Here is a 13,992-nt window from a genome sequence, read left to right as displayed (position 1 = left end):
CCCAATTTTTCTTAGTTCTCTGTATGCACACTGGAAGAGCTTGCTTGCCTCTGGAGATTATTGACCATCAAATCTTGATGACCTAGACATTTGGTAAAGACTGGACTAAACTATGTGCAGAATGGATCCTTTTCTTATTAGACTTTATCAAGAATGCGGCCTCTGACAGATAATGGCTTGACAACTTGTTGAGAGTGGGACTGGCCTCCAGAGCTCAAAATATCTGATCAATTATAAAAGACGCTGCTCTGACCCTATAATAGACCACAAAGAACTCGAGAGCCTGGCTCGTATTTTGTGGGAGGTTTAACACCATTTATCTGTGCATCATATATGGCAGCCAGTATATTTAGTGAAGAAAGAACCCAGAAAGTATTGACTCCAGGTCAAGCTTTCTCAAATACACACATTGGTTGAGCTGAAACTTGAGTTCGTTCTGACAGGTGAGCACCTTAGAACAATTTGCCACTCAGAGAGAGGGCAGTTACAAAGCCCCTAATGGTGGAAACTAAGCAATTATTTCCTTCAAACAGAAAAAAGAAATGCAATTGAAGAGTAGAGAAAGGATTAATGCATGTCTTACTGAACTAATTATAGAAAATCCTCCACTTGGCATCATAAAAGTTGGAAGCAGACTGTTTTCTAGATTGGGCAATGTATCTGGCAACTTTGCTCGAAAACTGGTCTGTCTTGAATTCATGGCTGACAGATCATTTGTTATAAGCCAGGCATAAATGTGGAGGATTTGATAAGAGTTGTGTGAAAGGGACCCTGTGTGCTGTAGAATCAGATCTCTTCTTGGCAGTAATTACCAGGGATTGTCAACCATCAGGCTGAAAAGACTGCTGAACCATGATTTCAGGGGACCTCTGGGGAGCTATCAGGATTAGCCATGACTTGAGTGATCCAGACTATGTTAAAAACCTGTGGGATTATTCTGAAAGATGAGAAGGCATAGACATTCATTCATTCTCACTTTAGACTGAAGGTATCCACCACCATGCCCTCCCTGAAAAACGGACTCCTGATCTGTTGTTCATTGTCTCATTTCAGCATTTCATAGGGAGAAATGGACAGATCTTTCCTCTCTCCCTTGAGAAAGGAATTGGCAGTTCCATGTTGGTGACAGAGGAATCAAGTGGTGGTCCCCTGCGCCTTCACTCAATAAAAAGGTCAGAGGTTGGAAAGATCTAGGACATGCCCAGTCCAACAATCCTTGGAGATATCCATGATTGAAAGAGACATGACCAACAGACCACCAGGTGTTGGGAATCCTCAAGCTTAGTAGAGTTGAAGGGGAACAATGAAAAAGGGAGGGCTATTGGTCCAATTCCATTTCATAAACTACTTGAAAGGAATTGAAAAGAAGCATACAAAAAGTGGCAAGCCTGTCAACCCTAACAAAGCCGTCTTGGTAAGGCAGTTAATTTTTTCCCACATGTCTGACCATTTTTCAGATAGGTATAACAAAATGTCATGTATTGCTATTGTGTCGTTGGAAAACATTTCTAAAAAATTTATATTCACAACTGTTTAGACGGTAAACATCATGTTCAACTGAAAAGTTTGTAAAATACACGAAGACGTCATTTACCTAAGTTCAGTTCCACAAACTTCAGTTACAAGCCCTATGCAGCTCAATGGTTTGTTGCTATATATCAACTGAATGTAATTCTTTAAATTTTTTTCCAACGGTAATCGTATCTCCTGCCACGAGACATACTCAAATTGACACAAGATGTCCCACAAACATTATCGTGTCCCTTCTTACTTTTATTCATGAGGAGTAGAATTTTCCAGTTTATAAATCCATGCTGATTATTAACATTCTAAGTTGCTTATTTTCCATTTTATCTTCAACATGTATTGCTTGCTGGATGCCATTGTTTAATGAACATTTTGATCATGCAGACTCTTCACATGAAACAATTTGTGCAGTTTGAAGTGTCTAACCTACTAATGTTGTCATTGTTGTTCTAGGGTTTAACACCATTTTTCAGCACAAGATAGGCTATACACATGGCGGCCAGTATAACTGGTGGAGGAAGAAACCTGGAAAACCCAGGGAAGAACCACCGACCCAAGAGAAGCTAGTGGCAGGCTTTCCCACATACCCACGCTAGCCGAGCCTTGGACTTGAACCCACGCAGACAGAGGTGAGATGGCAGTGATTCATAACAGTAAGCGCTTTAGACCACTCGGCCACCCAGCTATTAATGTAAAGTTAGTCTGGTTCCCCAACTCCACTAAATCTAATATGACACCAGGATCTAAATCAAACACAGATAAGCCAATTATCTGGATTTTACAACAACAATCTTAATTCCATCATTTTTGATTTTATTCCGCAAGTCCACATTTAAAGGTCCTTTTTGTTAGACTTGTGGCAAAATCGTATGGGTTGGCACAAGAGAAGTGGTGTGTCTCATTATGCCTTTCTATGCCCATAATAGCCATAACCTTGAGAGAGAGTACTGAATGCATAGAGGAAATATAAATACAACAATGTACTGGCTAGCAAATATTTACGACGACACCAGTAATGATTAAAGTCATGAAACAAGAATTACCGCACAGCTAGCCATTAACTTAAAATCAACAAAACTGGACACAAATACACAAAAATATACAACAACTGAAGAAAATAACCAGTACAGCACATTAAAGGATACCACTGACAGCTGAATTGTCAAAAGATACCTAAATTTACATAGTCTCCTGTGTCAAGAGACACACGCATTAATGCATGAAAAAGGAACATATTCTGAAAGTGAACAAAGGTATCAGATTAGGATCATTTATTCTAGATTGGCATTGGAGAAAAGAATAAATAAAGCAATACAGTAATAACAGGTATTACATTACTGCTAACAAATTTCCGGTTTATTTACCTACCTTCTGGATTAAGAGAACGCATGTTCTTGGTCTTCTCGGCATTAAAGGGTCGGATCTGGATTTGATGCTCTAATACAGCATTTGGGTATCGATCAAAGAAGAGCTCATTGATGGACATGTCAAATGTGGGAATGACTTCCTGAGGATAGCAAACCAACTGGCGATACAGGTCAGCATCAAAGTGACGCAGGTGTTCACAGTTGATATTCAAAAATGGCTCCCCAATGACGTTTATCTACAGAGAAAATGATATGACTATTTCAAAAACTTGTGAGGTAATCAATAGCTACATTTTCCCAAGTCTTAATTTTATTTTCACTCAAGGTCTAAAAATTGAATTCAAGGCAACACTATTCAGCATATACCAAGTCCTGTATTCACAAAACATACGAACTTGAAAGCACACTCATGCTACCTGAAACACCCCTACCTCATATCAATTCAGGCATGGTCTGAAAATCACTAATGTCCAAAGTAAGACATGCTCCTTAGTAGACACCTCTATACCAAGATTGCTGGATATAAAGGTCACCTGCATATAAAGACGCCCATCACATCCCTTCACTGTTCTTTAAGCACAGGTTTCACTCTCTTTTCATGTGTCACCCAAGCCACTATGATAGGGAAAATAATATGCATTTTACTGATTAAATACTTACTTGGTTTACTTTCCTTCAAGAATATTTGCTACAAGGTACAATTTAAAACTTACAAAAGATATTTCCCCATCCCAAACAAAGCATATTTAAACATAACCAAAATCATTTAAACAGAATCCATTTATCCTCTTGGTACAAACCAACCTCTTCCAGCCTCTGTAGGTAGTAAGGCTGGCTGACATCCATCCCCTGGAACTGTTCGTCATCAGCTATGTCTTTGTCAATATACTTAAGAATGAATTTCTTAAATTTGTCTTTGCAGTGGCTGACCACCACATCTGTTCCCCATATCACCAATTGTGGACCTGCACTAGGATCACTGGTTATATCGCTGGTCATTCTTGTAGGTTCCTGAATAAGTAGAAAGCAAATTTTGTAAAGAGTGCAGATACAAACTGCAAGAGAAGAAACTAACAATGTCCCACATGTCGAACATGTCCAAAAGCTTTGATAAAGAGGGCATTTGTTGGCTAGATCAAGCAAGGTAATCCAAACCCAATGAGGGATAAATTGGCATCAAAATTAAAGGAAAATAAAAAAGATTAAGGTCTAACAAAGATGTCAAAAAAAAAATCCTAACTCCATTTTGTGGAATCTAGGCAAAATAAGCAAAGATAATGAATGTTTATAAAATCATACTGCATCTTCCTACATACCCATATAAGGTCAGTAACTATTAAGGTACAACAACAATAAATGGTTTATCCATTTGACCAATTCCAAAGCCTTAAATTCCTTCAACACTGTTACAGCCGAAACAATAAACACAAGTTGTTCTTATGAAATCATAAATCTTCTGGGCCTGAAAATTAGACAATAGGGCATAACCAACTTTTGATCCGCAAATCGGATTCCACCAGATAGTATGAACTTCCGATTAATCGGAGTCGGACAAGGCAGGAATGACCGATTCGGATAATAAAAATAATAAAGTTGAATTTCTATAGCACCGTGTCTAACACTGCGTGTCATTCGATAGTGCGTTAATAAAGTTAAATAAGAAGTCAGGAAAGTCCAATATGGTCAACACAACGGGGTGAAACGATAATACTTGAGTTAGACCGAAAGATTTAAATTTATTAAAATATATAATACAGTCCTACCCGTTTATGTCAACATCCTCAATAATGAAGGCATAATATTGAATACATTGACACATGCTAATGAGGTATTAAAAGAAAATGATTCCGCAAGAGGCCAACTTTATAGGACCAAACAAAAGCCTGTTTTATTTTTATTTGACCGCGACATTAAAGCATGGCGGCAAGATCAACTAATTGTTGAATAAAGTACAGGATGGAACTGGCCGCTTGCCGACATAAATGATTAAGGTGGGAAAATAAAAAGCCTGGTGGCAAGATCAACTAATTGTTGAACAAAGAATGGGTCGGAACTGGCAAAAAAATAAAAAATTTCATGGATTCTTTGTGGCTTTGAACTTCGTTGCATTTTGCTATAGTCCTGCCATATCTTTCCCCTTGTGACATCGGTGTGATATGCAAAACGTGTGTAACACGGTTTAAAAAGTTAATTTGAAAAACCTTTTAATTTAGCATTTCCGATTAATTGAATCGTATCCGGAATCGGAAAAATTTCATGCCCAAAATCCGGAATCGGAAATCAGTAGAAAAATGCTAATCGGTTATGCCCTATTAGACAATATTCAACAAGACAGCTAATCAGTCAGATGAAACATTTTCCCAACTAAATAAAGACTAATGGTAATGAAAATTATTATGCTGAGCATGCAAACTTTATACACAGTTCAGGAATGAATAGCACTTTTTAAAACAAATGAAAGTAAATGATAAAACTGCTTGTAGTCCTGCAACCCTCTTTTGAAAATATCCATTATTTCCTAAAGTCATACTGAAGGTAAGAGTATCCTATACATATAACTACATTTGTGCAACTGAATTTCAGATTCCTACTGTTATGTGCATTTAATTTGTATTATTTGTTGGCTTTTCTTAATGAATATTGTTGCGTACATTTGTATTTTGTACTTGAGCATCTGACCATGGATATTTATCTTGTAAACAACACAATACATGGCTAAAATTTTCTCCACACATATGGACTAAATATTTAAATAATTATTAATGTAAACATGTTTAACTTCATTTGAATCTGGGACATTGGAATTCCTCCCTCCCCATGAAAAACCTGGTCTACCTTATGTTTACCATCTTTTTATTACAATTTTGGTAACATACTTTATCTTGTTGACAACTTTGATTTTCAAGAAATGTGTTTTTTTACCTCATCCTGGCTCCACTTGTACTGTATTTTGTTTATATATGTTTAATTGAGAAATTATTCATTTTTGCTTTCAACATCTTGAGCAGAATCTTAGTGAATTCAGACAAGAATATTTTTGGAGTATAAACTTGTGATACGTAAAAGACTAGCACAATGCCACAATCAGGCTAATGGCACATTACCACAATCGTGACTATAGGCACATCAACACATTCAATATTGGAACTTAACTGGAATACCACACAAATTCAGTTGGAACTTTATACACTTGGACTTGTTAAAAAACCTTTATGACTATTTGGGTTTAATTCACAATACTGCAATTTAAAAATAAAATTCACTGAATTATAAGGAAATAAATTATTTGCTGAATTTTATTGAATTGTACAAAACTTTTTTTGTTCTTTTCTGTTCCTTACTTTAAGATCATAGAGTTGTAACACTATTAAAAGACAAAGGTTGGCTTTTATGAGACATTTCATGATTAGGGAATGAAAAAAAAAGAAGCTTTCTGCAGTTATTGATTCACGTAATATACCTCTATATAAATCATACCTTAGTCTGCATAGTGGGAGCAATCACTGCTGATAAGCTCCAGTAACTGCAGAAGGCAAGGTCAAACCATTGCATGGTTAAGAAGAAACCCATGGGCAATCACTGCAGAGAACAGGTAACTGCTGATTACATTACATTTATATAGGAAATTTGTCCGGGGGAGTGGGGGAGGAGGAAAGAGGGAAAAGAAAAGAGATTGAATTAAAAAAGGCCATTCTGACCAGATGACCATTGATCTCGGGTGATGGAACAGGTTTGATGACTTTGTCTTTTTGACAGCAAAAGATAATATTTTTATTATCAACTTATGGAAAATAAATGCCTAATAAAACTCAAAAAACTTGGTGTGAAGGTGGGCAAAATCAACCTACATTTTCTTCTCTGGTGCTGGCCAATTAGTTATGATGCTTGCAAGGTTGATACAACTAAATCAAAAACTTTTTAGTCTATACATCAGCTGATCTTTGATATAAATGCTGTTTTTCTAAATTAAAAAATACCTATACTCAAACAGCTTTTTGAAAACGTCAGTGAAATCCAAGTTCAGCTGTCAGATCTGCCAGACATGATCATCTTGTGGGTACAAGATTAAACTTTTTCATTTAAATCATTAATTGGAATTACAAAGTGCTCATTTACATTTTGTGCTAATACACTGCATTGGGATTACTGTGAATTTATTTTATGTATTCTTGATTGTATCAACGTGATACATGAAGACTTTTAATACATTGGCAAATTTTATACTGGAACATCAGCACATTTAAGAATAGAATTCATTTGGAACACTCTGTGCTTTGGACTTACAACAGTTATGAATTTATTTAGGATTTGAAGCCAACAAAAAATGTCTTCCTATTGCACTGGTTTTAAAATTCGGGGAAGTCTGCGTTTTTTTGTTTTAAATAAAAAAAAAATTGCACTGGTCTAACCCAGCTCAATTAGATGAACAAATCAATTTAGGGTACTGGAGTGTGTGGTTTTGCTAGGGTTGGGAATGAAAAATAGGGATGGTCAGACAATCATAAATGCATAATTATGGGGGCCTAATTGACAATGCTCTATTTTCCTCTTAAATTTTCACTTTTGTATTCTAGGAAAACTAGGAAATAAAGTATTTGTTGAATTTCAGAACTTTTCTATACAGAGTGCAGCTTCCCAGATATACCAGTTGGTTATAGTTAGGGAGTGGAGACTTGAATGTATCCGCAGAATTGCCAACCTGAGCAAAATTTTTACAAATGAAACTTAAGATTAACTTTAAAGAAAGAAATGTCACACATTAAGTTCTATTATCATAGATTCACTGTACGAATACAACAATGAAACAAGTTTAGAATAATTACTTACACTCGGTTCTGATCCACCAATGGTAACCTGCCTCAGCTTCCTGTCACTCCTGACATCTGGGCGGTGGCGAATGGGTGTTGCCCCAACCCCTGGTGTGCGGGGTGTCCCTATCCCTCCCCGTGAACTGGGGGTACCATAATTCAATGGAGAGCTCAGATCAATTTCACTTGTAGCAGCTGATAATGAAAACATGACGCACAGAGTGGATAAATTTTTTTAATAAAATGAGCAACCTTTGTGAAAATTCCTATGTCCAACAGAATTTTTCCGCTGTCTCAGATTTAAAGTAACAAAAATACAACTGATATTTTTAGTTCGTTTTGAGTTGTTTTTTTTTATATTCTCAAAAGTTGTAATTTTACAGAACAGATTTTCCATCCATTTTCCCCCAGATCTAATAAATACATAATAATAGTGATGCTACTTTATTTTATTGCTGTACTTAGGTGTACAACTTGAATGCATCTGTTGACCCACGATCAAACAGTCTCCATTCCCATCAATTCAATGTCTGGAAACAGGCTGCAGTACATATTCTTCAAGGTTAATGTTATATTAGTTTCAGCACAACAGTGTTGATCTTTTTAGGTGGAAGAGGGTAAAACTAATTTTAATTATACTTACCTGCTATTGTTGATTTGTCTTTTCCTGGCATTTGCTACCTGCCTGGGACATTATTCCCTTCTTCAATTAGTAATAGGAGGCCTAGAATTAAATAAAACAGTCTGTGACCGAATCCAAGACTGAAAGGACCTAATCCAAGCATCAAAGTGAACTTGCCATTGCTGTCGGTAGGATGTTCTACTGCAGGCTGAACAATGTTTGGACAACTTGCTGTACCCAAAGCATAAATGGCCTCATTCTGGTATGGCATTGCTCAAGAAGTTAAAATGACGATAAAGTGGAGATAGCAAGAATGCAGATTTCACGACAACGTTCAAAGAAGAAGAATTGAAGAAAGAAAGGGCCCAAAATGCAGCAAAAGAACCAACTGAGTGGGCCTAGATTTTTATTTAAGTGTGATCTCTCTCCATGGGAAACTGGCAAGGAATTGAACAGAAATGAAAACTGAACAAATGAATCTATCCCGAGCATCCAATACAGATAAGACAAACACTGCTGATTTCAATAAGAACAGCAGATTCCTGGCCAGAAACCCATGTAGGTAGGCAAAGAAGAAAGAATCAAAGTTACTACTAAACCATAAACATTTTCCCTGTACCACCATAAATTTCACCTAATTATTGAAGTACTAGATGACAGGATGGGGGAAATCGGGATGACATTCTTGAAATCTATGGAGACTGCCCAGTCATTTGGCCTGATGGCATGCCCGACTATGACAGATCACTCCATCTTTTATAAGACGCTTGTAAAATGGGAAAAGATCAATAAAGAGTCAAATCCTTTTTTTTTAAAACCGGGAAGATCTGATAATAAAATCCAGGACTTTCTACATTCTTCACCCCCACTACTGTGGCCTTCCTTAGAAGGGTATACACCTCTTTCCATAAAGATACCAGCTAGAAGTGGTGGAGCAAAACGAGGGTCCTTGAAAGAAGTGGCAGGTCCCGGACACAAAACAGGCAACCATCAGTAATTCTACAGCTACAACAAAAAAGTCTCTAAGGTGGCATTCCTAAGGTTATTGTTGTTGTTGTTGGGTTTAACGCCATTTTTCAGCACAAGACAAGCTATACATGGCAACCAGTAGAAATGGTGGGGGATGAACCCGGGAAAACCCTGGAAAAAGCCACCGACCCATGAGAAGCTACTGGCATCCAAAAGAGGTAAGAGTCCTACTGAAATCACCATTGAGACAACATGTCTTGGCAGCAGTCATTAATGATTCCACATTAAAGCTGTATGTTAATAGATCATCAGTTCTGCTATCATATTCCCTCTAAACTCACCCCAACCCCTGAGACAACTTCCATGTTGATTCCATTGGTCAGTGATGGGGCAAGAGTAGCAATGACCAGTCATTTTATGTAGAGCTTATTGGGTAGTTTGTGGTGGGAACAATATCTATTTAAAATTCTGGTCTACTTGATCATGTCCACACTGAGGATTCCCTACTCTAGGAAGCTGACGTCTTCACATACAGTGTATTTGACCCTCTAAGTGGAAGAGGGCAACTTCCTTTTCCCAGACACCTCCCATAAGGAAGCTAGCAACTTTCTCAAATCTGAAAGTGCAGTTACCCCTCTTGAAGCGAAAGAGTTGAAACCTATCTTCCTAACCGAAAGGCATAGCAAGAGTCAATAAATACACATTGGTTGCTAGTGGTGGTGGTGGTGGGGGGGAAGAAGACATCCCTCATGGCCTTTCCATGACCACCTTTACATATACCATGAGACATTATTGAATTCTTAGAGGCTGATCATAACAACAGGGATGGAGAAAAAAAGTATTCCTTCATAAATGAGGTAACATGAACCCGCAATTCAATTAAATGAGACACAAATACATGGAAACAAAGTAAATACTAGGGGAAAAATAATACATGAAAAATTATGAGAAATAGTAGAAATGCCAAAAGACAACCTAAATGACTAAATGCTTAGGACAAAGTGTAAAAGTGCATGAAATCCATAGGCAAGAAGGACAATATTCTGTTGGAAGTGGACAAACATCATGCTAGGATCACAATGTTTATAATCTTCTATCCATTTACTAATTGGAGGTGGGAATAATCACCTTGGACTGGAGATTAGTGCCAGGAAAAGATGTATGAATGCCGCTATAGCAAATGATATCTTATTGCTTTTAAAATTATTAATTGGGGAGCTTACAAGCAAGTGCTTCCAAATATTTTTTACTCAATGCATTATCTTGTGATGCACACACATTTCATCAATGACCATAGCAGTGAGTTACTATCTATAATCATCTGGAGAATTATCCTAGCTTTATTCAGACAAATCTGAGTATCTTAATCCTGTGACTATCAATGGCTGAAATGTTTTCAGCCAACATCAAATAAACTGACCAGCTTCGTCTCCATCATAGAAGGGAAATAATTTGTGATAAGGAAGACCCTAACAAACAAAGTAATTTATTAAATTTGAGCCGATGATCAAAGCATTGGAGTAAAACATTACCTCCCATCCCAAGAATAGGAAGTTCAAGAACGTCGTATAATGAATTGTCTTAACTTCACAATAGTTCATCCAATGTAAGGAAATTGTTTTTTCTTCTTCCCCACACTTTAATGCTAACACTCTACGACTGACAACTTGACTCCAAGATCAAAGCAGCAAGACACCTTGACCCCAAGATCAAAGCAGAATGTATGGTCTTAGCTTTACAACAAACAAAAAACCATCAAGAGGTTTAAAAAATACAAGCAAATGAGAAAATTATAGTAAATTTGATATTAATGTGGCCTTGAGTGCAAGATAAAAGTGGCAAGTGAGCATGTTATAGAATAAATTGACTTGTGCCAGGTATAAGAGAATCTATCAATGGGTTTAAGAAATATGCAATAAAAAAGGTTACCAATACCATAACAAGCTGCCGATGACAACGGAACTGTGCTGAACCAGAAAATACAACAAAAAAATGTTATAAATAGAATTTTTGATGGTAAAAGAGATAATGGCACAGTATAAGAGGTCATGGCACAGCTAGTCTAAAATGGTCTGCAGGAAACAATGCCAAAAAATATAAATTAATTTATGGTACTTAGTAAAAACAAATCCTAAGTTTCAAATAAACATGTCAAATATTTTAATGAGACAATTAACTAACACAATTCATTGAACTATGAATATTACCTCCAGTTCTGGACTGAGGGGGACTAGAGAAAAGGGATGACTCTTTCTCTTGCTCAGCACCTAACGGTGGAGATGACGGGAGAGGAGCCAGATCATCACCTGGAGAGCTATCGACTCTCCGACCCTTTGCTGGTGGGGAAGAAGTTTCATCTGCTCCTGGACCCGACTTCCTGGTACTACGTCGTGCTGTTGGAAAGAGTAATTTTCAATCTCATTTTATTCTTCAAGGGTCATGTGATTAACAACAGTATTATACACATTATATTGTACACCAGCCGATGTTTAACCCTTTACCTCATAGAGCATAGTGACAAAGTGCAGCGCGCTATAAATAGAACACCTGTTACCTAGTCGACAGCATACGCATAGGTCTGCCGGTGAACTGTTAAGCAATGTAGTGATGTTACGTTTAACAGCAGTTTTAACCATTTTACATTTTTGGTACACATCTATTATATGTGGAAAAATTTAAAAGTAAAGTCCGATTGTTATAGCTGTGTAATTATTTTTCACGGAAATTTTTTTGATGTGCTTTAAAATTGAGAGAGAACTCGTTCATCATGTCAGTGAGGCCGCGTGCCCAACCGTAGCTGCCATTTCCCATACTCGAAATTTACATGTTTTTCGTCTGTGTCTACATCACTAAGTCATCTGAATTTGATAATCAATAAAAAGCAATTGCTTGTTGAACTAGAAAGTGATCTCCAGATTAAAATGGCAAGCACTAAGAATCATTAGTAGAGAAAGGGAAAGAAGCAGAAAAAAAGAGAGTAACTGTGGATCTAACTTTAATGAAAAATGGAGGAAATAATTCCCTTGACCGCAATACAGCACATCCATTAGGATTACTGGTGTGACTTCTGATCGCATGATTGCGAAGACTGCAAAAGTGAATAATCCTTTGCGTGATAGGGTTTAAGAATTTTTAAAAAAATCTGCCCTCTTCCTCCACAGGATATCTGGAGAACACATTATAACCCAAGAAATTCTTTCACACCAAAGAAATCAATAAACTTGCCGAGACAAATGCATTATTTGGATTATAAAGTCAGGGGTTCATTGCAGATTTTGTTGGTTTTTAACTTTGCTGCAGTAAAAGAAAGATCTTAAAGTTCAAGTGTAACTTAATAGAAAGAAGATGAAACATTAGCCTCCTTAATATTGGGTAAATGTGTTCTTGGAGGAAGTACAATGAAACCGAAGACAGTACATATTTTATGACAGGCAGTAAATTAACTGCCATTTGGTTAAAAATTTATTTGGCTTTTTGTACTGACTTATATGTAATGTTTTGGTCTATAATACTGCTTCAAAAAGATTACAAGGAGACTTAAAAGTACGACTTTAAACTAAAAGAAAAATTAATTAATAAAATTATTCTTTGAATGGACAATGCATTTGTTTGTTAATTGTGCAAGTTGGTTTATTTGTATGTTTAGAGAGAGAGAGTATGTTGTGCAAGTTGCAATATCCTATTTCAAGCTGAAAATGTATGGGTCAGATGAAAATTTGTCAGTACGTTTTTGACCCCCATCCCATTTTTTTATTTGACCCCCAGTTCTGACACCAAGGGGTATTTTTTATCCCGAATTTTACACCCCTGGGGTATACACTGCTGAGATATTTAATCAGTTACTGAATGTGCAAACGAGAAAAATAAAACTGCCACAGAATCAGCAAGTGGATAGATTTCAAACTGTACTAGTTAGTTTGCTTGCATTTTTTTTTTTTTTTTTACATTTATAAGGGGAGCAAGTATTGTCAGTAGTTTTTCATCTTCAGTAACATAAACAAGTGACTACTGCAGCAAAATTTCGCTAGCCAAGATTCTGATATGATAACTATATCTACACCTTGGCAGATAGAATAGATATATTTGTGCTTTGTCCTAGCAACATCTGTTGGATTTCATGAGTTGCCTCCCTTAGTATGTAATGGAAAACTAACCAATAGTGTTGTGCATTGTACATCAGCCGAAAAGGGTGGAGTCAACTGACCTAAAAAGATACTTTGTAAGTTTCAACATCGAAAGTATGACTATGTACCAGAGGGAAGCCATTACAGGTCTATTTGATGAAAGGTATTTATGCAAATAGGAAATGGCAGTGGAAAAGTGCTTATTTATCAGTCCAATCAAGTTGTGTTCTCCCCTTGTCTCGATTGTGTAGAAGCATTGTTCAAATCTGAACAACTTAATTTTAATTGGATACGGCACCAGAATTACAGCGCATGTAAAAACGACACATTTATTTAATTATTTAAGACATTTATTAAGCTATGTATAGGTGAGTGTAAGATGTAATTTGACAGAAAAAAAGGGTAATGGTTGGCATGTACAATACCCCTTTATAACCTCCATTGTCCATCAAAAAGTTCTAGCATCATACACAAAATCAGTTCACTATGGCACATTTCATCAACTGGCTCCAGTTCAATATACTTATCTGACCTCACAAAGGTGCACACCTCATCCAGAAAGTTACAATCCTCTA

The 13,992-nt window shown here is 36.7% G+C and overlaps 1 protein-coding gene across 1 annotated transcript in view; it reads right to left on the bottom strand.

The window, feature by feature from the left end:
- The window catches only part of LOC149785819 (DNA replication licensing factor mcm4-A-like), a 55,262-nt gene that overhangs the window by 29,991 nt on the left and 11,279 nt on the right, over window positions 1-13,992 (bottom strand). The window contains exons 3-6 of the mRNA XM_089979767.1: window positions 11,501-11,686; window positions 7,722-7,897; window positions 3,699-3,905; window positions 2,896-3,130 (exon numbers count right to left, since the gene is read on the bottom strand). Coding sequence (XP_089835893.1) covers window positions 2,896-3,130; window positions 3,699-3,905; window positions 7,722-7,897; window positions 11,501-11,686 — 804 coding nt within the window. The remainder of the gene's footprint in view (window positions 1-2,895; window positions 3,131-3,698; window positions 3,906-7,721; window positions 7,898-11,500; window positions 11,687-13,992) is intronic.

This window comes from Sinohyriopsis cumingii, chromosome 13, assembly GCF_028554795.1.
Source record: "Sinohyriopsis cumingii isolate HCF-2022 chromosome 13, ASM2855479v2, whole genome shotgun sequence".
Taxonomy (NCBI): Eukaryota; Metazoa; Mollusca; class Bivalvia; order Unionida; family Unionidae; genus Sinohyriopsis; species Sinohyriopsis cumingii.
This window is presented reverse-complemented; position numbering and strand designations above follow the sequence as displayed.